Below are 25075 nucleotides of genomic sequence, written 5' to 3'. Positions count from 1 at the left end.
CAGAGAAATTCTCTGCAAGCCAAGAGAGCTTGCTTTTTGTTACAGCGAACAGAAACCCTGTGAAACGTGCCCAGGACGCCGACTGGCATTGCATTTAAACATGCGGCGTTGATTTTTAGTGTGCCGCCTGATCCTCCACCTGCCCGCGGATGCTGGTAGGAGAACGATTTACACAATGCGGGCTTCTTGTTTGTCTTGTCACACACAAAGTTCCCCCCCTGCTTTAAAGTGGACGAAACAAAACATAATAAACAAAATGGGCCTGAATAAAGGTGCCTGTTGCTCCACTGGGAAGGGAAAAGACCCTCATTGAAAGATAGACATCACTGAACGGCGATTCATTCCGATGCGCCTCACTTGTTTCTTCGTTTCGCTGAAAAAGAGGTTCAGGTTGATTAGTGAACTCGTAGCGCTTTATGACTTCTGTGTCCAGGACACTCAGACTTCCAGCTACTGGATTGCTTCACCAGTGTTTATGGTCCCCATGTGATCAGTTTATGACTCAATACAACTCCGATTGCCAGGTCAGTTGATTCAGAAATAACTACAGATAGCATGTTGTGAGCACAAACATCCTCATATAAGCGGGATGCTTTTTATGTGAAGGCGGCAGACGATGCAAAGTTACCGCGGCTTCACATTTATGGCACACCAAACTGAAGTCGTTGGTGAGATTAGGAACCTTATTTCTTTCCTTTTCCCCTGAGGTAAAACATGCATGATGTGACATAGAGGCTCATTTCCTATAGCTTCTCTTTAAAATAGTAATGAAGAGCTAACACAACAGATTCAAGTTGATCTTTATACATCAGAAAATATTTACAAGAAACAAGCTACTGGCCTACTGGGCCCCTAAACTAATCACAGTTCCAGGACATAAATCTGATCTGCTATAAATACTTCCGATATTATTTAAATTCAAATTGAAGAATACTCCATAGATCCCAAACGGAAATTAAGTGTCGTTGTAAGTCATATTGATTAAATTGCCCCTTGACCCCTTTACCATGTTGCATGAAGGTATTGTAGTTGACGTTTTACAAGATTTTCAGTGTGAGTTTGCATAGAGGGCTCCGTATACACAGCCAAATTCAATAAATTACTAAAGTTCCTTAATTTCAGTATAGGCTCAATGCAACATGAGATTGTGGATGTTTTTAAGCGTTTATTTCTTTTAATTATGACAATTTTCCACTTGGAGCAAATAAAAATACGACGCTAAAGGTTAGAATATATCGCTTGACACCAGCAGAAAAATCACATTTTTAATACATAAATGTGGGTTAATTAAAAATATAATGTAAAATATACCTTATTTGCTTACCTAGAAATGGCAAACAGGCTTCGTATGAACACTGATTTGAACCTATTTTAAACACAAGACTCTTATTCTGCAGCAGTATTCCGTTGTTTCTTATTTTGTTAAGTGAATCCTCTGAAGCTGAAAAAGCCGAGGCTTTACCTGAGTTACACAGATGCTGTGAAGCAGCGAAGAGGCCAAGGTACCTACTTCTCCATCGGCAACGCGGAACAAGGCTCGCTGTGTTTTGAGTAGGAGTGTGACTCATTTTTTCTTGAGTGGAAAAAAAAAAGAAAAAAAAAATCAGCTCTCTGGCTCCTACTATCTCTATTGTTATTCCCACTTCTACCCACACATACAGTATACGTAACTCATCTGGAAGCAACAAGTTCACGCCTGTTCTCCGGGGGTTTTGTGGAGTGGCATTCTGGGAAATACTGGAAATAATTGAAGAAGAAGTGGACAGGGTGGGCTTACAAGGCAACACTAATGCAGAAACGTTTCAATTTCACCAGTTCGTTGCTGAGGCAGTTGAAGAGAAATGCGACAACTAGAAGTCTCTTTTGTCTATTGTTTGGCTACGGGTGATTGCTTACCCTGCAATTTCTCTCTTTTTTTATTTCCTGTTTGCGTCTCTGCTGGCATATCTCAGTAATGGATCGGCCCATGAATATTTGATGTGCCTTAATCAAATAATCAATGCTCTAAGTTTTCAGCTTCCCGAATGATGGGCAAAATGCTGGACAGTGCAAAACAGTTGACAGTAAATGTCCTGCAAAAACACGATGATTTCATAAATGATTCAACTATTTAGCTCAGCAGTAAACTGCTGGAGTGTTTCAGAAAGCAGAACGATGCAGACAGATCCACTCAAAAAATTAGAATAGTTTGGAAAAGTTAGATTATTTCAGTAAATTAACAGATTCTAAAGAAGGGCTGTGCACTATGGACTTTTCTACTATATTTTTTATTAGTATTGTGAGAAAAGCTATGATAAAAACTATTAAAAGCTTCTAAAATTAGTTTCAATTGGGCGCCTGCCTTCAGTTGGACGATTGTTTCTCTCTATGTGTGTCACTAGTCCGTTAGACTGTCATGAGTCAATCCACGTTCTCTCAGTTCCACCCCAGCCCAGCAGAGGGCCCTAAGCAGACTGTCTACTTTACACACATGGACTCCTGCAATTCGGAGCCAATTTTTCTTCCTTGCTTTGATTCTCTGTGGCATAAATTTAAGGTTTCAGTAACTTTTTGATTTTGGTGCTTATTGGTGTGAAATTGTTACTCCAGGTGTATTTACTGAACATTGATGACGTTCCTCTTCACCTCAGTGATTCTTTGTTTAATCACGACTTGGTGTCTGTGTAAACATTGGTGTCATGATTTTGAAGGAACCAAATTCAGTTGGTTTGACCTTTCTGGTCAAACCAACTGAGTGGTCAAACCAAGTGTGTGCGTTCTTGAAGGACCAAAGCTTCAGCAAAAAAAGGACCTGATCTTGAACTTGCCTGCACACATCATTTTAGACTCTTGCTTAATCCTGCTGGAAGTAGCCATCAGACTAGTGATGCACTGGCGTCATGCAGGAACCCACATGGTCAACAACAATCACAATTTAAACAGTATGTTCAATGGTAGCAAACTGTGTCAAGAAACTATCCAGCACATCACTGCTCCACCAGTATTAGTCTGAGCCACTGATACAACACAAGGCGTTTAAAGTTATTCCTGTAAAGTGGCGACACATTGGACGAGGCAACGTTTTTTCAATCCCATCAGCCGCTGGTTGTAATAAGTGGTTATTGGCGCTACCATTCTTCCCATCCTCCTTTGACCTTTGACATCATCAGGGCATTTCCATCCACAGAGCTGGTGCTGTTTCTTTTTTTCTAAGAATTCTCTGCAAATCAAAGAGATGATTGTGTGTAAAATAAAAAAACAAAACATCATCTGGGTCTGAAATACTCATCAGCCCTTCTGGTACCAACACCCTTACCATATTCAAATCCAGCTACACGTAGCTTTCGTCTTGATTCTGTTGCTGCGATTAAGTTACTGTCATCGGATTGGTCGATTTGCTTTTTGTGTAAATGAGCAATCGGACAAATAGGATTACTCATTTCTCGGCGCTTACAGCAGCCTGGCTATTGGACCTGCTATTGCTAAAACACTGTGAATCCCCCTTTAGATTGAGGCCTTCTGTAAACAAAACAAAAAAAAAAAGAAAAACACAGCTGAGGAAGAGGCAAGTTTCCCCTGAAACACAGATAATTTTAAAAATGCTGTTTCCCCAAAGAGTTTCAACTCACGTAAGGAGACAACAGGCTCTAAAAAAGGTTTTTATTATTTCCTTATTTCAAAGAATGTTGCCCTTTAGGGACAAAATGACATGAAATAACAACAAAGGAATGACACACATAACAAACTGTATGTGTAGGTGTGTGTGGGAACAAATAGGGAAGACGGAAACAACTTGAGTCGGACACATAATCACTTCAACTTTTTTTTTTTTTTAGAGAGGGCCTTTTTGCTGCTCTTATGAATGATTTTTCCATCAGGTTGATAAGTCAGCTCCACTTCCCTCACTTTTGAGGGCTTTCCTCAGTGAAACTGGAGCAAGTAAAAAAATAAATGAATAAAGATCATCCTTCGGGATGACAGAGCCGTACCATTCACAGTATGAAAACACTCGCACAACACCTTGTTAGAGTGAAGAAACAGCCTATTGAGGCTGGCCTCGTATGGACTATGCTCAGTCATCCCGGACCTTTATGGATGAGCAAACAGTGTGTATTACCCAGCATGCCCTGAGCGCTGTGTTTGGTGTGTGTGTAGTCCTTTGATCGGACAGCCCTATGCGTTATATAATTTCTGTCTATTCCATGCCCTCCACCCCCACCATAACATTCCAGATTTTATTTATAGAGCAGGAAACTCTGGGCACCTGACTGTTCCTAGACAGGAAATGTACCCAGCCTTCTGCATGCTTTTTATGACACATTTTCAGCCTCGCATGCAAGTTTTCTCCCCCCGATTTCTTCCTGCTTGAAGATGGCACTGCCTCCTCAGCCTGGAGATCGCAAACTGGTTTGACCACCCGACTCCGTGTTAACACACTGCCACCGCTGCTGCCCTTGAGCCAGCCACTATTTTTAGCTCTGGTGTTTACAAGGACATAAGGGCAGGATAATAGGCACAGCTGTGTAGTTTTTCATAAAGCTTTGAGCAAACATCGCATCCGAGGGGCAATATGCTACCCACTGTCTGAATCATGCTCCCCTACCACATGAGTGGCTTTCGCCCTAAACGCAGCCACATTGTTCCAGTTAGATTTGGTCGTCCCTTTAACTCTATGGGAAAGCAGCTGTGCGCTAGCATCCATACAGCTGATACCATCTCCTCTTTATTGTCTGTGACTGATTCTGAGTTTATGACCTCCTCACTTAAGTGGATTAACATGTGAAACCCCCGCCCCCCCGCCTCCTCGCCCCTATGCTGCTGGAAGAATGGCCTGGTGTCACCAGGTAGACGTTGGACGTCACGGACCGCTGCTTTTTGTAGATGCTGCGGCCAAACCATCCCGTTGTTATTATGGGTCCTGACGAGGGATACGTGGATGGAGAGGCTCATTGAGGACGGTAATAATGAGGACCCCAGGCAGAGGCAGCAGCATGACATCATGCTGGAACAGGTCAACAAAGAGTGTCTTCCTGCTATAGTCCTCCCCTTCGGCTGAGGTCTGGCCAACGCTTCCTGCGGCTTCCTGTGGCACACACACCACACACACTTGGAGCGCTTTGCTAAAAAAATTTTACCCATTCGATAAACAGGTTTTGCCAAGAGCAGTGCTTTGCTAAAGTATTCACACCCCTTGAGATATTTTTTTGTCAAGTTACAGCCTCAAACTTCAGTGTAGGTTTATTTCAATTTTGGTAAAAGACCAACAGAAATCATAGCATAATTGTAAAGATGTGCATTTGTAATCAGGTCACTGAAATTACAGCCGCATGACCTTTGGAGTGTTGCTCATTCCATTGTTGCTTAGGGTCATTGAATTACTGGGAGGTGAACCTTTGCTTCCTGCTCAATTCTTCTGCAGCCTCTAACAGGTTTTCTCCTAGTATTGCCTGCATTTAGCTCCATTCATCTTCCGATGAACTCTGTCCAGCTTTGCATCCCTGCTGAAATGAGGCACGATGGTGCCACCACCGTGTTTCACTGTGGGCACGGTGTGTTCAGGGTGTAGCCTGTATTCGTGATGTTGAGAATCAGAATCATTTTTATTGTCACTGTTATAATGACAATGCCATTGAGAAGTTTGGCACTTCTCAATGGCAGCATAATAAATTATAGGAAGAAAAAGAATATCAGACACATGCAAAATCAAAACGTACATAAATACATACAAAATACAAATTAAAAGTCGGTAGTAGTTTTATATTTAAAGTGCAGTGCGCTATGTTCCAGAACATAGCTTATTGTTGTGTTGGAATGCTTGTGGGTAAAAACTGATGTTGATCTTTCCCCCCCCTCCCCACCTAAGCTGTGAGTGTTTGCAGCTCTACCAGAGTTTCCATCGGCCTGCTTGCGCAGCCTGTCAGTTTAGGTGGATATTCCTGTTTTCGTAGGTTTAAATGTCAAGCTGCTTGCTGTTTTCCTTGATCTTTGTAATTGTACTTGTTCACTAATGTTCTCCAATAAACCTCAGAGGCCTTCAGAGAACAGACGGATTTACTCTGAGATTGACACTATCTCAACTCATCATAGGTAGGTTAGTAGCACCGATAAATGAGTCTGGGCAAACAAATATGCAGGAGTTATGCAGATGGGTTTAAATGCTTAGAATAAAGTGGTTCTTTGCAGCAAAGTATTGTCTTTATTTACCTCTGGCTGCAAAACATTCACTCATGAAATGCTATGCAGCATGGAGAGAAAAAAAAGCACAACCTAAAAAGGTGATTTTTCAGTTCTGACTTGCCAGCCACACACTGATATTTGACGCTTTTGCCCTCCAGATGCTTCTTGTGATATAGCGAAAGCGTACGTTGCTCAGAATCTCTCTGCAGATCCCCGACACACAGGAAGAGGATGTTGTTGAGCGCCAACGCGAGCTCTTCTGTCTTTCCTTGATAACGCACTTGTGTATTTTTTAGCCATGCTTTGCATTTTCAAGAACAGCTGCCCTCTTAACCCGCAGGTCCCAGGCACATGCATTTCTAAGAAACACACAGTTGGACGCCGTGGGAGGGAAGGGAGAGAGGAGAACAAAGACGTTTGAATCAGTGTCTGGTTGCTTCGGTCGGCCTCAACGTTGCCGGTTCCTCGCTGACCACCAGAGGATGACTCAACCACAACGCCGACATTTAACAGCTTAGACAGAGGAGGTGATGTGAGAAGAAGTGAAAGTTGGATCATTACAAAAGGGATGATTGGTTGTTTGTGAACAAAAGCGAGGGGGTCAGTGCAGGCAGGAAATGAGTGCAAAAATCGACCAAAAATCCTTCTCACTTTTTGCATAGCGTGGGTGTAGAGAGTAGCTCACGAGGTACTCGCAGCGCTCCGCTCTACCAGCGCGTTCACCTCGCATTCTGCTGCAGATGTTACTGCAAGCTGGGTTCAAAGTGGGGCTCTCAGGATGTGGTTTTGTCTCGGTGGCCGTGTGAAAATCTAACTTCACATTCGGGGCGGAGGCCAAGCGGAGGTGGGCGTGGCTTTGGTCAGCAGCCTCAGATCCTTTTAAGTGTCAACACTTGTAGGAACATAACCTCACAGCTCAGCAGTTGTTTCTGAATGTGCGAACGGACGGGCCCTGCAGGACGCTCCGTCTTGGTTAAATTGAGCGGGAGGACATTGCTGCAGAAAGGTCACGATAACGACACGCAGATGTTTGGGATGCCGGCGACCCCCACCCACCGGTTCGTCACCCTCCGCCCCGCCCCCCCCTGGTGTGGTGCCCGAGTGATGTCGTTCCCTTTCTGACCTTACATCTTGCCGCACTTGACGTGCCTCGGTGATGTCAGAGCTGCTGAGCAGAAACATAAATAAAGGGTGGCGACCGCACTGTGTGCATGGAACAAATTAGGCCGACAAGTTCCTGTGCGGAGGGAATCCACAGAGCGGCGCATATTTCAGCTCAAGTGTAACTGACAGGCCATGAGAGAGCAAAACGGTTTAATAAAGGAGGAAATAAACAGAGCGCCGAAGACAGGATGGTTTATAGACTTTTACAAGCACATTCATGCTTTTAGTAGCCTGGTTTTCATAAGCAGTTCCTGGCTGTCTTTACATTGACTAAAACATATGGATGTTTTTAAGTTGTTGGGTTTTTTGGGGGGCAGGCGGTTTAAATAAAAATCTTTGTGGTTCTTTTTCTGTTGACATAACTAATTCTTTTGTAAACTTCCTTCAACATCTAGTTTCTCATTTCCCACCAGCATATTTTCCCCCTGCTTGGCCAGATATGCATCAGGGACACAACAAGAATTAGGAATGGTTTGCAGTAAAGCACAGAAAACATTTAAAAACGAGAACGTTTACATTATCCTTTTCTTTTTTATGGGTGTAACATATTATGACATCTATTATTACATGTATCATATCACATCAGAAATCAGAATTAGCTTTATTCACCACCTGCAGACAAACAAGGAATATAACTCAAAGATTTTGAATTAAAATATAAATTGAGGGCGACATTTCTGATTTGACATAGATTAGAAAGCATTTGATTTTTTTTTTCTTCAAAGCCTTTTTGGCGTAAAATATACCTTGATGCTTATTCTTTGTAGATTATATTAGTGCATTAATTAGTTGGGACTGTTTACTTGGGGGAAACTTGTTTAATGACAGCATTGTATTAACAAAAGTGATGATTTTTTTTTTTGCTCCTTTAGGTTCCAAACCATGAATGCCAAGAGGTCATATTTTTTTAAGCAGGTGAAATAGTGACACTGTCTAAAACGTTAGCTTGATGCCAGTGAGACACAAACAACGTAACTTAGAAAAGGAGTAAAATTAGTAATATGTGCATGTTTGCATGCAAGGTTGGGTTCCTTTTATATACATACATATAACTCTTATCAAAAATTAAAAAAATATATTTGAAATAGCTGAGCAAATATTCTGTCAGTAAGATATGCTAATAGACTGCGCAAGCAGCTTGGTGAGCATTGTATGCCAGTAAATTGGAGAAAACAATACGTTATATTCATTTGATCAATATTCATTTAATTATTCATTCTATACTGCTTTACCATAAATCAAAAGTAAAGCATGCTCTGATATACAGAATGTGGGATTTCAAAATCTTAAATGTGCAGCAGCAAATAGCTTGTAAAGTCATTGCAGAGTCCCTCGCTAGCTCATGTTGGTCAGTTCACATCAAGAGTCTTACTAAAGATGCTGACCTGAATTTTCTTATCCCCTGTCAGATCTTCTGTTTCGTTCCTGTTTTTCTCCGACGTGAAGGTGGAGCTGTAATCGCCACAGTTGTTCTCCACCACTGACAATAGGCAAGCACAGACAAAGACAACACACAGTCATCACCTTCTCCTCCTCCTCATCATGAGATCTCTGCTCTGCGGTCAGAGATCTGAAAAGGAGTTAAACCACTGAACTACAGCTATGCTCCTGCAGTTATAGGGTTTGCACGGTCGGACGTAGTCATTCAGATCGTTCGGGCTTCAGATTCAAAGAGTTGTTAAGATGTGCCAAAATGTGCAGCAGATTTTATATTACCATTATTTTATTAAGTAGTTTTTAACACATCTTCTTCTCCACCTCCTCCTGATCACTTTTAGTACTAATAACTTGAAGTAATTGATTTCTAGAGGACTTTATCACTCACATCTTTTGTAAAGAAAATGAGTCTACCATGCCCGCACATCTCACTTAAGGTCGAGCTGTCAAACAAGTGGCCTTAAATGTGACTCGAGAATATTTTGGTGTAAGATATGCCTGCCTGTCTGATGGCTTCCAAATTATTGCACTTTCCCCACCTTCTTTAATAGTATAATGTGTTAATACCGACACTGGCCTCCTCCTTCCAAAAGACATAGTTTAGGAAGTCTTTCAGTTTATTCAGGTGCAACTTTGCAAACATCTTCCTGACAACATGTCCAAACAAATCCAACTTCCTCTTTGTTTTATTAACTGTATTAACATTTTTTTAAAAAAAAGTCTCTTCTTCTTGTTCTTCTTCTTTGTGACATTGTGCTAACAAGCACCTTCAGGCTCCAGATCAGCCAGTTACCAGAATCACTTTTTTTGTAGAGGAAGTCTCACACTTGGAAGTAATGAACTGATCGAGGGTGATAAATGTCAAGGAAACAGCAAGGGTCAGCTTACTTTTCCAAGTAAAGCTTCTCAATTTTAGTTTTTAGTTTCGTTTTAGCAACATTTTATTTGACAGGGTGTGAATAAGACTGTCATAAACATGAAATAACAGCTGTCGTGAACATGAATATTTATGACTGTTGTCATAAAGTGTCATTCAGTAAATTCTGACATTTCAGTACAAAATTTACATTATTCAAAATGTCTTTGTCATGACACATTGTCATTAACCAAGAAATCATGATCTGTCATAAATTTGTTGTAAAAGTATTCCTGATTAAGCTTTAAAAATTATGTAGGCAAGAGATAATATTAATGACTCTGTGATGACAACATCATAACTGTTGCTATTTGTTTCACTTGACTTGAGGCAAGAGTTAATATTAATGACTCTGTTAGCATAACATTTGACTCTGTAATAATACTTAATGACATCGTCATAACTGGTGCCACTTGTTCCACTTGATGTAAGAGGAATTTTTAATGGCTGTTTTTAAAGTTTAATGAAACCTTTATTGATGGTCCTACTTGTTCCGCTTTCTTTCAGGTAGGGAGAAATAATTACTGTTTGTTTTGTTAACATTTCTGACAGTGTACTAACACTCAATGACATTATTATGGCTACTATTATGACATATGATGATTATTGGTCAATCTCAAATTGTCATAACAGAGAGATTTCGAATAATGTCAACTTTGTATTAAAAGCGTCATGATTTACCGAATGACACTTTGACAACAGTCATAAGTATTCATGAAGACTTACTCATGTTTATGACCGCTGTTTTGTCGTGTTTATGACGGTGTCGTGACAGTCTTATTCATCCCCCTTCATATGAAGTGTTACCTTTGTTTTCGCTTTGTAAACAACAACAAAAGAGAACATTTAATGAGATCAACTTCATTATGAGTTGACAGATAAAACACTGCAGCTGAAAGAAGGTGTGCTACATAGTGCTCTTGTTATGTGTCCATAAAGCTGTAACAACACAGATCCTTTAAATCTGGAGAGCCTGCAGCGTTGAACTCGGTCACAAAATGTAAGGGAACGTCAAAACGATTGTAGGAAAAAGAAAAGGCCTGTTTTTTTTTTCCAGACAGAAGAACTGAATTTGGAGGAGCATTAATGGGCAGATGAGGAAGAGGAGGAGAAGAAGATGATAATAAACAAGTCCAGGGAAAGAAAACAGAACACGGACAGAAAAAGGAGGACTGCAGTATTTGTGGTCGTCTCGGCATTGTGTACGCTTTGAATGCCTGGGTGGAACCGCCGGTGTTTGGTACAATTATTTAACACGGCGCTGACCCGCGGCAGGAAATCTGTGCCGTTCGGTGGACCCTCTGATTCTAACAAGTAGCGCAAGCGCACTCGTTTTCGTTTCAGCGGGCCCCCGTATGGAATGACCTTCTCCATTCACTGTACTGCTGTGTGTGTTTTGGCTGACATTATGTTTTTTTAATAAAAGAGATTAAAATGCTTCGCCACGGAAAAGTATGCTGACATTTAGTCGCCCTGCATACCTTTACTCATTAACTCCTTTCAGAGAATAACTGAGGCTGAAATCTCAGGGGATATTTTGACATCATTTATTAAGACATTCTTCCTCCATGTTTGCTCATGACTATAGAGCTACTCTGCTGTTGTGAGATTTTCTTATGTAAAGAAAAAGAAAGCAAAAAATCTACTGGTCATGAGGTGGTGACAAAGACCCTTCCAAGCCAGCAGATCCTTCTTCTGCACTAAATTTACAAGAAGTGGAAATTGTAGCGTCCATTAGATGCTGAAAAGCATTGCTTCTCAGTTCTGTGTAAGAATGTGTTGTTTTAGCGGAGACACTTGCTTATTTGTGTCTTTCGGTGTGGCAAAGCCGCTCTGCTACAGTTGTATTCAGTACGGTGCCTTGCGAGTGTGTTCATACCCCGCTGGACCTTTTTCACCGTTGCAATCGCAAACGGGTTTTTATGTGACAGGAAAACACAAAGTAGTGCACGGCTGCGAGGTGGAGAGCAAAGAATGAACAGCTTTCAAAGTTATTGCCAAGAAAAATCTGAAAATGATGTCATGCGTTGTGTTCAGTCACTTTTGAGTGAATACTTTCAGAACCATCATGGCTTTCCTCAAGTAAAAAAAAAAAAAAAGATCAAATGCAACATCATACCACAATGCCTCCATCACCATGTTTCAAGGTGATAATGGTGTGTTCAAAGTGATTCACTGTGTTATTTCTTTGCCACAAGTGACATTGAAATTACACACTTTGGTCTCAGTCACCTAACGCACGTGTTTTCTCTTACCAGGGTTCTGTGTATCTGCAAACAGGACTTCTTATAACTTTCCATCAAAATGACTTTTTTCTTGCTGCTATTTTTGAGATTTAAGCTAAACTGCATTAGGGTTTGTTAACAGTCCAACTTTTATTCACTTTCTCTTGTAATGCATCCAGAATGTAGCCCTTTTTTATGTTTTAATCATGTCACACTTTGAATTACCTTGTTGCTGAAATGTGCCTCTCAAATAAATATGTTACTCTTAAGACACATAGTTGCACTTGATTTGATAATGGAGTAAAAGTGCAAAGACTGCCAAATTCAAATGTGTGGCAACCTTTTCATGTTCTTATTTTTGGACTACACACTGCTTTGTGTTAGTTCATCACACTATTTTACTGAAATGTACATTGCCGTTTGTGGTTATAATGTAGCTAAATGTTTTATTCCTTCATAAAAATTCAAAAAGCGCGGGATTAACTTATATTAAGCCCCCGCCTCGGATCAATGTATGGTAGAAACTCTTTCAATTTCCCCGATCCTGCTCAGAAATGTAGACATCCCCCACAGCACGATGCTGCCACCACCATGTTTCACGGTGAGCGCTTCGAGTAGGAATGGGAGCATTTTGTTATTATGTGATAAAATGCATGTGAGTAGAGACGGAAGTTCACTACAAATAATCAAATTTTCATGAACTAAAGTGTGCGTTTCACCCAATATGCTGCAGCGGTGAATTTGTGGTAAACGGATGAGTTCGAGGCAGCAGGAACAGAAAAGATGAAAACACGAATGCAGCAGGAAGGATTGATGGGAAAACTGCGAAAGCTTTCACTCACAGGCTCTGGCATGACGTAGTGCCTCTCGAATTCCTGAGTTATTACTTAAAGATGTCTGCTTGTCGTTTCCTCTCTTGCTATCCAGCGCTCGGCGCCTATCACGCTGCCTAACCCCGATGCAGCAGCAAATAGAGACAAATGCTCGTTAGTTCATTGGAGCAGTGGTAGTGTGTGAAGAAATTACAATTGGAGAAGGCCCATTTCACTGCAAATGATGTTTTATTTCATCATGGCGACGGTGAATGAGACAAACGCGATTGTGATTCGGGCCTGGATTTAAGATGTGGAAGCGGCCAAATATGAGAAACAAATCGGATTATTGAACGCCGCCGCCAAACATTTTCTCCTTAGATGTCCGATGATTGAGGGTGATGGAATCCAGTCAGGCTGAGTCCTGAGACTTGGTTCCAAGACTTGGTCAGAACAGACTTTCAGTCTGAGCGAACACAAAGCACACACACACACTCACTGACTCTAAACATACACAACCAGCACGCACACACACACTGTTCCCACTTTCAGGGAAGCTTCTGAGTAAGGAGGAAAGTCAACGGAGAAATTTACAGAGGAAGTGAAGCGTAATCTATGAATTATATATACTCACTGAGACTATGATTTCATTCAGGGGAAAGCCCATTCTCTCACCCCCACCTTTCTCCCACTTCTGTTAGGCATTAGTCCACGGCCCTTTTCCCTCACTAGTAAAAGTTACCCGTGACAACTTTCTGAAGTCGTTTTAATGTTTTTTCCCCTTGTGTGTGTGTGCGTGTGTGTGTGTGTGTGTTGCCACAGGTGGAGGTGGAAAACGGAAAGGCAGGAGTAAAAAATGGAAGGAGATCCTTCGCTTTCCTCACATAAGCCAGTGTGCTGAACTGGGAAAAATCATTGGTAGGTTCTGGTGCTCTCTCCTGCTGTGAAGTGGGTGTGTTTGGCTGATGGAGTTTCCGAATGCTCCGTGTCAAAGTTGTTTTCTTTTATTTTTAAAATTTATTATTATTTTATACTTTTGCAGAGAGGGATTATGCCAGCATCTGCGTCAAGCAGCCTATTGGAAGGCTTCTCTTTCGTCTTTACTGTGAGACCAAACCCAACTTGCAACGATGCATTCAGCTGCTGGACGCAACGGTACGCATGAACACACATTTAATGGGTTTTTTTTTCCCACTCCAGGTTTTCCTTCATTAATTGATTTATGTGGAAAGAAAAAATTGGACAGTACAAATGTAAGCACATAGAGGGTTTCAACCCTTCAACATTGCCTAAAGTTTTACTATTAATCCTTTCATGTATTTCTTATTTTTAGTGTGGTTTTCTTTACTTTTGTTACCTTAGAATTACTTTTGTGTACAGATGGAGCTACATACATAAACGTGCCTTCTGCCGCCTCAGTTGAAGGCTGGGTGTAGAAAATGCTTTCAGTCTCCAACTTTGCAGTAAGAAAATGTCTGTTTATGTAGAATAATCCAGTCCAGGCATTTGAGATGAGCAAACATAGTGGTGGTTCTCATTGAAAAAACGTATGGAAGCAACAATTTAGTTGAGGAATGGAGGCTTTACAAAGTGATTCAAAGAATTTTTCAGTGTGGAAGTATTAGGGTGATATTTGATTATGCTAAATATTTAAGATAAAGAGTTAGAGTTGCACAACAGTGGCCCAAATTCCTTAAAAAGTAAAAAAAAAAAAAGTCTTTCACTTCTTAGAGTCAATAGAAAGAGTTGAAGCAAATACTAACTTCAGTTTTGTTAGCAACTAATTGTTAGCCAGTGGCTTTAGGATTCGTTTCCGTAATTCACCCTTTCTTATCAAATCTTAGGAGCATTCACTCCACTTCACTCATGTCACTCTGTCATCATCTGAGTTAACTGTTAACTTTTTGTTTCCCATTAAGCCTTTTATTTCCTTCCTGTATGAGTTATTATCACTTCAAGTGCCAAGGCCAAATGGACATTCTCAATAAATATACGAGGATATGATTAAAAAGCGCATGAATAAAATTGTCTTTAGGTTTTCCAGTGACTCCAGGCTTTGGCCTCCAATCCCAGTTTTCTGTCAATAGCTTTTCTGCTATTGAGTTGTTCATTGAGTTGTCATTGAAATGATTAACTTATTGTAACAGTGGCGGGTCAATAGTTCTTTAAATCTGAGCTGTGACAGATTTCACGACGGAAGGTCCTCCCCAGTGACCTAGTGAAGGTCGAGGAAGGTGTCATCGCCTTCTAGAGTCAAGTCTGGACTGATCGGCGCTCACATCCTGTTTGACAACGCCAGGCTGCTGGGAAAGACTGGAATTGTGGGACAAACTTAATTTTGCGAGCCCAGTGTAGACAAGCCAGTCAAGAGTTTTCTAAAAGAAGGCACAATTAGAATAAAACAGTTATATCAAATGAATGAAAAAACAAAAACTAAAAAGACAAAAAACAACTCAAGAATTACTTCCTTTCTTTTTACAAAATAAGATCCACAAAGACACAGGGGGTGAAGCTCAAAGCATTTGTCCTTATATCTGGGAATTATAATAATATCTTAGGCTAAAACAGCGGCTGAGTAGTGCTCTGCAAGACAGACTTTTCTGGTTACACCCCCAACGATTAATGATTACAGAGGGATATAATGTCAGGCTGTTGTTGCAGGAAGGAGGGCTCTGTTTTATATGTCCGAACAGTAAAAGAGCAGAAGAAAGCTCCCGTGGAGCTGTGATGTGTCTGAAGTCTGCCATGCAGTCTGAAACCTGATGGAGTCTGAAATATTTTCCTGCAGACACGTCTCGGTGGAGCACAACGCTGCATTTCTGCACATGCAGACACAGATTGATATGTGCCACTTAATGCCATTATGTGCTACCAGGGATCTCATATTTCACATAGCGATGACTTAAAGAAATTATTTAATCTTCCTCCACCACGCTCCCGCTTCTGCAGCTTCGTTGCCACCACGTTGTTTCCTCCTCAAGCCTTTAGGGGATCTGGCAGTCCTATTTTGAACGTTTGTTGAACTTTGGAAAGTTCAGTCAGCTGCTTCTGCTTGTAAACAACTTTCCCGTTGGCATGGTTATTCGTCATATCAGCTTCGCCAGACATAAAAGCCCACTGGATGTAGCTCAGGCGAGCACAGAATCCATGTAATGAAAAAGAAATCCTTCAGTGGAGAGCTAAATCAAGTAGCAGCGCAAAGATAAACAGAACATTACAAGAATTAATGCAGTAGATACCAGTATGGAGCCACACTAGGAATTTTCTCTCGGATGCTAATGGCGGAGAGAGTCTTTACAAGAGTGGGTGAAATGTGTTGTAAGTCTGGAGTGAAATATTGGTGCTAAAATTGCTATATGTAACAGTATTATATTAGAACAAGACAAAATTAGAGTTGCTTAGGTAGGAATCTGAAAATGAATTGGACTGATATTAATCAGACCTGAATTGGACCTATTTGTCTTCGAGAAGGAGTTAGTTTTGAATATTTGACCCTCACAACTAATTCCCAGAAAGAGACGGATCTTCTTAAAGAGACAGAGGCCCAGTGACCTCAAATTTCTTTTTAGTCACATTTGACATATACAGCAACCGAAAGCAACGTAGACAGTTGATTTTACTATGACTATGTGTGTGGAACGTACATAACGCTTCCCCTTTAACCTGCTATCGACCGTCTCTGTAAAGGACAGCAAAAGACAAATGCTATCTGAGTGGAAGAAAAGCAAAACAATAACAGAGTCTACATATCAGACGAACTCTGACTCTGCGCTATTTCACTGGACTATTCTGTTTGCATTGCAGTTCAATAGAGATTTGACTACTCAAACAGGCAGATGTCCTGGTTGTTTCCCTCCCCTCCCAGCCCCACACTCCCATTTCTCACTCCTTGTCTAGACTAAATACCTCCCACATGACACATTTAAGTCTTTATCTATCAACACCCAGAATATCTATGTGGGACATGTGACAGGACAGAAAGGACAGCATTGTTTCCCGATCCCAGAACACCCCTTGTCTCTTCCCCTGCTCTGCCTTCTTCTAACCACCTTCTCCACAAAGCGACCACCTCCGCGAAAGAGAAACCACTCACACGCACTCATCCCAAACACATTCTGAGGCTAATTCTGCACTCAGTCCATGTGACGAACTCTGACTCTGCGCTCATCTTTGGGCATTATTTGTGGCACTCAATAAGCCGGGTCTGAGTGCGGGTACAGCCGAGCGGATCCTTGTGATTAAATAACACAGCTGCGCGCTCTGAGCAGTTGTGAGGTTCACTCAGCGTGTTACGCAATCTCGTCGACGTGCTATTCATAAAATTTTATAAACAAGTGGGCAATTAGTGGAAAAGGAAAATGAGGAGGAGAAAGCCTGAATGCATTTTTTTAGTGCTTGGGGAATGTACTCTGGGGGCTTCCAGAGAACCATTCTCCCATCTAAAGAGGGTGTGTGTGTGTGTGTGTGTGTGTGTGTGTGTGTGTGTGTGTGTGTGTGTGTGTGTGTGTGTGTGTGTGTGTGTGTGTGTGTGTGTGTGTGTGTGCGTGTGTTGGAACCCCACTGGTTCCAAAAAGCCAAAGGGGCATCTCCTTTCCCCTTTGGCTGACCCCCTATCAGCAAAGGCTGGAAGTCAGAGAGCGATTTCACTCTTGATTCAAGTGCCTGTTTGTGTGTTTGTCAGATTAATGTGTGTGTAATATTAGTGAAATTTCTGTTAACAATCTCTAATCTTTGCCTCTGTTTCTTTGTGTACAACACATAGTTGTTTCAGGTTTTTCTTCTCGTCAGTTGCTTTGTGGTTTTTCAACTGAGCTCTTGGCTTCAGTGGAAATCTGGTGACGCTGGTGTGACACACTGTGACACTCCAGGACCTCAAGGAATCCCACCGTGTTTACTGCGGGATTGCCAGGCAACGCGGACCCATGCTGGAAAAAGCCCGGCGAGTAGAAAGACGAGGGCCCGCTTGCATCACGGACACCATGTTGCGTCCCCTGTCCCTCCGCAGAAGTTAAACTCGCTGGCTGGGAAACGCATCAGAGCGCTTTCATGTTGCTCCCTTCGCGAAAAGTCCAGGGCATCCAGCAGACAATTGCCTGTTTTTCTCAGTGAAAAGAGCAGAGGGGCAGCATGTGTTTATGTGAATGAGACTGTGGGGCATACTGATGCAGAGTCAGAGGTCTTTTTCACAGACAAACAGCATTTGCTTCATCCAGGATTCTGCTGTACTTTTGATGGACAAACTTCACACTTTTCCACACTGAAATTTCCACGCTTGTCAGACATTTAGTGCGACTTTAAAATATCAAATACAAATGTTCCCACTGAATTCTGACAGATTTTTCTACAATTGACAGGCTTTATATATGGCTTAGGAGATGAACCTAATGTCTTGTGTATTTTTTCCTGTACTTATGGATACTTGGAAAAGAAAATTTCAGACTTTTTCGAACTGTGCAGGAACCTTAGATCCACTAAAGTACTTTCTAAAAATCTAATTCATGAAAGTGAAAAGTTAATTAGCTCAGTATTCTCACCTGTGCTGCTACCTATATAAACTCCAGCTCTGCATTCAGTCATTGCAACATTGTCTGTCATCAACCCCCTGACTCAGGCTGTGAGGGGTCGTGGCTGATATCCTGATCTGGCCTGTTTCTTCTCTTCTGTCTGTCACCTTTTCCTGCTTTCCGACTGCACTGAGTGTTTTCCTGCTTCATGCAGCCAGGTGTCCATCACAGCCTCACAGATTTTGGATTTGCCCTAACTCTACGCGCCTTTCTGTTTGCCAACCTGGACGATTTACTCAAACAAATTAAAGGTGACAGTGATTATTCACTTTCCCGTGGGGAAAGCTGGACTTTGTGTTCTCCACGCCTTCATCCCTTTTTGATTTTCAGTGCATAAATGTCTCGGCTCTGTCCTGCGGGTGGAACAGTCCCGATAAACTGATCTTTTCCTGTCTGACACCGTCGAAGCTTGAGGTAGTCCAGAAAATCAAGGTCCGATTCTCTGAAGAACGCCTGGGAAACCACTTTCTGCCAGATAAACAACTACTTCCTGTTTGAACATCCTTGCTGAATGCCAGTCACTCACCATCCAGTCTCTATCGCAGAGTCTGACCTGAAAGTTGAACCCAAGAAACAACCTCTTTCCTGCTTTCTTATTCATACAATTACTGTCAATAAGACTGTTTGAATGCTATGGGGATTTGATACCGCGCATTTTCATATTATACATTCCAATTTTCTAGTTGGAAGCGATGTGTGGCATAGTGCTCGTTTAGCATGTGATAACCTGAGACACACACCTTCCAAACAGCCACATTATTAATTTATAATCATGAGATCTAATGTAGCATAAGGGATTTTAATTATCCATTTGACCTGATGGTTTTTAAAGAGTATTTGATTCATATGAGAAACAAATTGAATAATTTTTAAAATAAAGAATTGAATGCGCATTTGAAATCGTGGAGGATTTTCTTTCTTGTTCGCATAAAAATGACACTTGTAGGCCCAGATATTCACAAATTGCATCACATGCTTTTTGCAGTCATTTATGACTAGAAGGTTTAGAGTTCATTCAAACTGGTTTGTCTGATAGGGACTACCAGCCCCGTAATCAAAATACATACACTGAAGCCTGACTGAAATTTGCAGATGTCCACATCAGTCAGTTTTAATACCAATCGATAGAGTTTCATAGTCAGACATGTTGAAGAGTTGTTAAATATCAGAAGAAAACTTTGCCAGGACCTTGTTTCTTCAGGATGTTTATACAAAATGTTAGTTGGGAATATACGTCTAATTTTGAGTATGAGAATTAGGAAAGATGAACAATAAAATTAAAATTACTTTTCTTTTTGTTTTTAATGCTTTGAAATAATATAATGCATGATCACTTTAACCTTAAAAACAGATCTGTGCAGGTGAGTTATTAAAAGAAAAAAATGAACATGCTAACGATCGTGTCTGCAATGCTTTTAGGCAAACTCTTGACACTAAGGTAGAACTACTTTGTGTTTTTTTTGATGTTTTTGTTTTTAATGTTTCCATGACACTGTGCAACAGGCCTCTTTCTATGAGAGTTCTTCAGAAACTCAACAGACGTGTTGTTTTTTATTTTCTGGTAAAAACGTTAGTCATTAGCAGGTCTGGTCATGATTCTACCTGCTATAGTCATGCTATGCAAAGTGTGGCCTCACGGAAAATGTCAGCACATGAATAATTTTGATAAGAAAGTGCAGTACAAGTCATGAACATGGCATTGCTAACGCTGCTGTTTTGCATATGTGTGTGTGTATATGTTTTAGGAAGACTATGAGGTTACACCTGATGAGAAAAGAAAAAGCAGGGGGGAGCAAATCATCAAGACCTTCCTTTCAAAACAAGTAAGTTTCCATACCGCGCATTTTCATACCTCTCAGCCCTTTGAGGTTGACACTATGCTGCAAAAGGGAAACATATTACCTTTGACATGGTTATTATGAGGGGCGAAAAAAAGAATCAGACACAGAAATAACGCAAAGTTTTAAAAATGAACGCACTTGTTAACTCTATCAAAAATCAAACCGAATGCACACGATTGCAGGTCATTCTGCGTTTCTCCTTACCCTGAAGTGTTGCATACATTAGGAGGTGATGGATTTGTGTGCATCTCTGCATACTTGTGACTGTGTGTGTTTACATGTGTTGATGCAGTCACCTCAGCGGGTAGACATAGCCGAGGTTTTTGCTGAGCAATGCAGAGAGAACTTCGAGCTCAGTCCTTGTAAGGAGATCTTCAGCGACTGCCGCAAGTGAGACGCCATTTACTCACTCTCACCTGTTTGTCACGTGACCAGATTTTTGACCGCGCTCTCTCTCTCACTCATTTTCCACGCTGAAATGTAGGCCATGTTGTGTGATCGGAGAGGTTTGACTGTGCTTTTCTTTTTGCGCCAGGGCGGTCCATGAGTACCTGAGTGGAGCTCCGTATTCAGACTATCAGAACAGCATGTACTTTGACCGCTTTCTTCAGTGGAAGATGCTGGAGAGGTTTGTTGAGTTTTGTTTCTACGCTTTGTGAAAAACAAACTAAACGGGTGGATAAAATGAAATAAAATCAACGGTCGTCTTAAAGGTCATGCAGCAAAGAAATGTTTTGCAGCAAAAGATTTATTAGCTAAATCAGTTTAGGTGAGGTAAATTGTTAATAACTGAGATTTTATTGTTGCATATGTTGATGCTTTAAGATAGAAAGTAGGCTGTATAGCTGTTGCGTTATTTACTTTAAGTGATATTTTATATATGCGTTGTAATTTTGCAAAACATTTGCTATCTTTAGGATAAGAAGTATGACATGAAATGCCAAAACTTATACTGTATAAATCAAGTTTGTTGAAACCAGCGGCGTAAAATGCCTTATAATAAATTAATCAAGCCTTAAACTCATTCTTTCATTTTTGCATCTTTAATTTAATCGGTGGGAGAAAAAGTATTGTAGTAAGTACCCGGAACATTTGTGATGCTCTGGGCTATTTTGTCCTTCAGTAACTTCGTTGATATTTTTAATAAAAGTCTGGTGACCTTAACCTGCTGGAAGTTATATAATGTATCACCATCAGAGGTATCAGTGCTTGTTGCGCATATGACTTTGTTAAAATCATATTTCCGAACTCTAATAATACTCTCTGGTATTTTGAAAGAGAAAAGAGCCCGCAGGATCACAAATCCTCCACCATGCTTGGTACTATTTTTCCTCTACTGCGTTAATATGCAGAAATTAAATGTTTAAGATTTGTAAATGTTTCAGTGCGAGATTATGCTAATGCAAGAAAAGATGGATGCCTTAAAAGCTTTCGTGGATCTGAGCAGCCAATAATTTGAAGGATGCTGTTTATCTGTAAAGGAATCGTTTCAATTATATCACAGAAGAAAAACTAAGTAGAAAGGGCTAGATGTGCATTAATACAGAGGGTAAGATGAAAATCTGTGGTTGATCCTTATCATTTCTGATTTTGTTAGTGAGGTTACTTAAGATAAACATAAAAAACAAAGTGAGTGTTTTCTTTCAAAGGTGTTTAATTAACATTGTATATGTATATCACGGATATACATTTCCAGTCAACGTTTCTGTCTCTGCCAAGACTTTATCTGGAAGATAAAAGTCTTGGCAATATGTAAATCTTTATACATATTCTCTAAATGGAACAGGCATCCCTAAATATGTCAAATAATAAATCGGTTTTGGTTACTATTTGCATTCATTTCGGGACAGGATCTACACTCCCGCTTTGAAAATATTCCATACAAAATGAGGTCATTTAAAGGAGGCAGCCGGCTTTCAGGGCAGCATTGATTGTATCTGTCTGGACAGTGAAATTCCCCCCAATGAGCCCCACCCTCTGTACAGGAAACAGAGTCAGGATGGCGTTGAGCTCCGCAGATAATATCTCTGACTTGATCGATACCACATAACCATCTATTAATGGATCTTGTTGTATCTGTGCTCTCTCAGGCAACCAATCACTAAAGACACATTCAGACAGTACCGGGTGCTGGGAAAGGGCGGATTTGGGGAGGTAAGAGAAGCGGCTGGGCGCTACATCTAAAAATTTGGGACTTTTCCTGTGACACACTGGATAATATTCTTGTCGTCCTCCGCAGGTGTGCGCGTGCCAGGTCAGAGCAACAGGGAAGATGTACGCCTGCAAGAAACTGGAGAAGAAGAGGATCAAGAAGAGGAAAGGAGAGTCCATGGCTCTGAACGAGAAGCAGATTTTGGAGAAAGTCAACAGTCGGTTTGTTGTGAGTAAAATTCATTTTCTTGAACATGCAGCTGTGGGATTTCATCCTCGTGTGTGTCAGAGCACAGTTTTCCCGCATCACGTTGCACGTCTCTGTCTTTCCTCAGGTCAGCCTGGCGTACGCGTACGAGACCAAAGACGCACTGTGTCTGGTGCTGACTATCATGAACGGCGGCGACCTGAAGTTTCACATCTATAACATGGGCACACCGGGCTTCGACAAAGACAGGGTCCAGTTTTATGCTGCTCAGATCTGCTGCGGACTCGAGCATTTGCACAGGGAATCTATTGTCTACAGGTAGCAATCTCAGACAAATATGTACATGAATCTGGCAACGCTGTTCTTTCACTCTGTATGTGAAAGATTGATGACTGGTGACTCTTTGCTATTTTTAGGGATTTGAAGCCGGAAAACATCTTATTAGATGATAATGGTAAGTTTTCTAATCAGATTTCAAGTTATAACAAATAATGCCGTTTGCATTCATACTAATCATGGGCATGAACAAAGTTATTTTCAAACACAAGAACAGGATGCTCAAGTTTGCATTCATTGTGGGTCTCCTCTGATCTACTGTAGTTCCAAATTATATATACAGGTGAAAATAAACATACATAGCCCCACTAATGTTTGGCGAATTGTTGTGGCAGACAAAACACACACATAATTTAGCTGCCAAAAATCTTCTGGCTTAATTCTGAACGTGTATTTGACCTGTTCCTGTTAGAACAGTTTATTTATTTAGTTTATTTAAACTAGTTGATTTCCTGACCCAGACCAGACATTTACACCAAATTCCCACATTTGAAATAAGGTTGAGATCAGGAAGCTTAATGTTGTTCTGTTTAACTAGTTTTAAAAGATAATTAATTTATGGGCTCTGTGTCCACATAAGTTGATCACGAACCTGCTGCTTTGTTACAGGACACATTCGGATCTCTGACCTGGGGCTGGCCATCAAAGTGCCTGAAGGAGAACCCATCAGAGGCAGGGTGGGGACGGTGGGCTACATGGGTAAGAAACAACTCGCTACAGACACACTGACAAAACAAACTGTTTCAATAACCAATAAATATATGTGCAACAATCTGATTGCATTTTATTTCTGAGAAGAAAGAAAAGTTCACCAACTAAGAATGTTACATTCCAGCTATTTTTTATACATTGTTGGAATTTACTCAACTAAACTAGCTACAATCTAATTCATTACTAAGATCACTTGGTTAATTTGGCCTGCCTTTTCATGTTTTTGAAAAGTAAAAATGGTTTGTGATTTGACCTAAAATATTACTTTGATAGTTGTAGCATTTTTTCCCTGACAGCCACAGCTAGGGGGTGCTGTTCACCGCCGAAAACATCCTTGGCCTGCTGGCAAACAAGTTTGGCCATCGACATCTCAGCAAGTTGCTAAACTACTTCTAAAACATCTGAAATTCTCGCTCTAGCATAGAAATTTCTCAACCAGAAAAACAATTTCTTAACGTTTCCTCAATTTATGAATTCAGTCATAATACAACCCACATGAGCAAATTGGCCTTGCTGCTCCGTGATGGAGCTAACATCTGTCACACAGGGTAAAACCAGGGATATTGTTGCCATTGTGCATATTAACAAGCTCTTCTTACTGTTTTTTTCCCCTCCCTCTCTGCAGCTCCAGAGGTGATCAACAATGAAAAATACGCCATGAGCCCCGACTGGTGGGGACTGGGCTGCCTCGTTTACGAGATGACCGCGGGAAGATCGCCCTTTCGTGCCCGGAAAGAGCGAGTGAAGCGGGAGGAAGTGGAGAGGAGGGTGCAGGAGGAAGAGGAGGAGTACAACGACAAGTTTACAGAGGACGCGAAGGCGATCTGCAGAATGGTGAGGCTGGATGAGACGCTGTGTGTAGAGGCAGAGAGATAAATAAATAATAAGTATCCTGAATGACTCATCTCTGTGCTTCTGCCTGGCCAGCTGCTCACCAAAGACCCCAAGCAGAGGCTTGGGTGCAACGCGGATGGAGCAGCGGGCGTCAAGGCCCACTCGTTCTTCAAAAACATCAACTTCAAGAGGATGGAGGCTGGAATTGTAGATCCTCCCTTCGTGCCTGATGTGAGTGCCTGGTCGTTATGGTGTGCTCAGATATATCAGTGATAAAAGTTCTGCACGGATGAGCTTGTCTGCTAATTTTGCTCTCGACCCCGTCTCTCTCCCCCCGGTCATTGCCCTCTCCCAGCCTCGGGCCGTGTACTGTAAGGATGTTTTGGACATAGAGCAGTTCTCCACTGTCAAGGGAGTAAATTTGGACCAAACCGACAATGACTTCTACTCCAAATTTGCTACTGGCTGTGTTCCCATCCCATGGCAGAATGAGGTGAGCCAGGCATTCCTAAACGCTCCGTTCACTTTCAAATCGGCAAATGTTTAACATTGCTCATGTTTTCGTTTCCTCTGTTTCCTCCTTCAGATGATAGAAACGGAGTGTTTCAGAGACCTGAACGTGTTTGGGCCCCAAGGGACGAGACCTCCAGATCTGGACTGGAATCAGCCGCCAGAGCCACCCAGACGTAGCCTGCTGGACAGGATCTTCAGGAGGCATGT

The 25075-nt window shown here is 41.4% G+C and overlaps 1 protein-coding gene across 2 annotated transcripts in view; it reads left to right on the top strand.

Moving 5' to 3' along the window:
• The window catches only part of grk5l (G protein-coupled receptor kinase 5 like), a 35510-nt gene that overhangs the window by 7007 nt on the left and 3428 nt on the right, over positions 1–25075 (top strand). Inside the window, exons 2-15 of one of the 2 annotated variants that reach the window (XM_055050638.1) lie at positions 13533–13628; positions 13753–13865; positions 20020–20097; positions 20408–20505; positions 20651–20743; positions 22206–22269; positions 22355–22495; positions 22602–22792; positions 22891–22928; positions 23420–23509; positions 24147–24355; positions 24449–24586; positions 24711–24848; positions 24942–25069. In XM_055050638.1, the coding sequence (XP_054906613.1) occupies positions 13533–13628; positions 13753–13865; positions 20020–20097; positions 20408–20505; positions 20651–20743; positions 22206–22269; positions 22355–22495; positions 22602–22792; positions 22891–22928; positions 23420–23509; positions 24147–24355; positions 24449–24586; positions 24711–24848; positions 24942–25069 (1615 nt within the window). Of the gene's footprint in view, positions 1–13532; positions 13629–13752; positions 13866–20019; positions 20098–20407; positions 20506–20650; positions 20744–22205; positions 22270–22354; positions 22496–22601; positions 22793–22890; positions 22929–23419; positions 23510–24146; positions 24356–24448; positions 24587–24710; positions 24849–24941; positions 25074–25075 lie in introns of both variants that reach the window. The other variant, XM_055050637.1, reaches the window with a different exon arrangement.

This window comes from Poeciliopsis prolifica, unplaced genomic scaffold (assembly GCF_027474105.1).
Source record: "Poeciliopsis prolifica strain line A6 unplaced genomic scaffold, Auburn_PproV2 SCAFFOLD031, whole genome shotgun sequence".
In the NCBI taxonomy this organism is placed as follows: Eukaryota; Metazoa; Chordata; class Actinopteri; order Cyprinodontiformes; family Poeciliidae; genus Poeciliopsis; species Poeciliopsis prolifica.
Note: the sequence above shows the minus strand (reverse complement) of the source record. Positions and strands in the feature narration are given on the sequence as shown.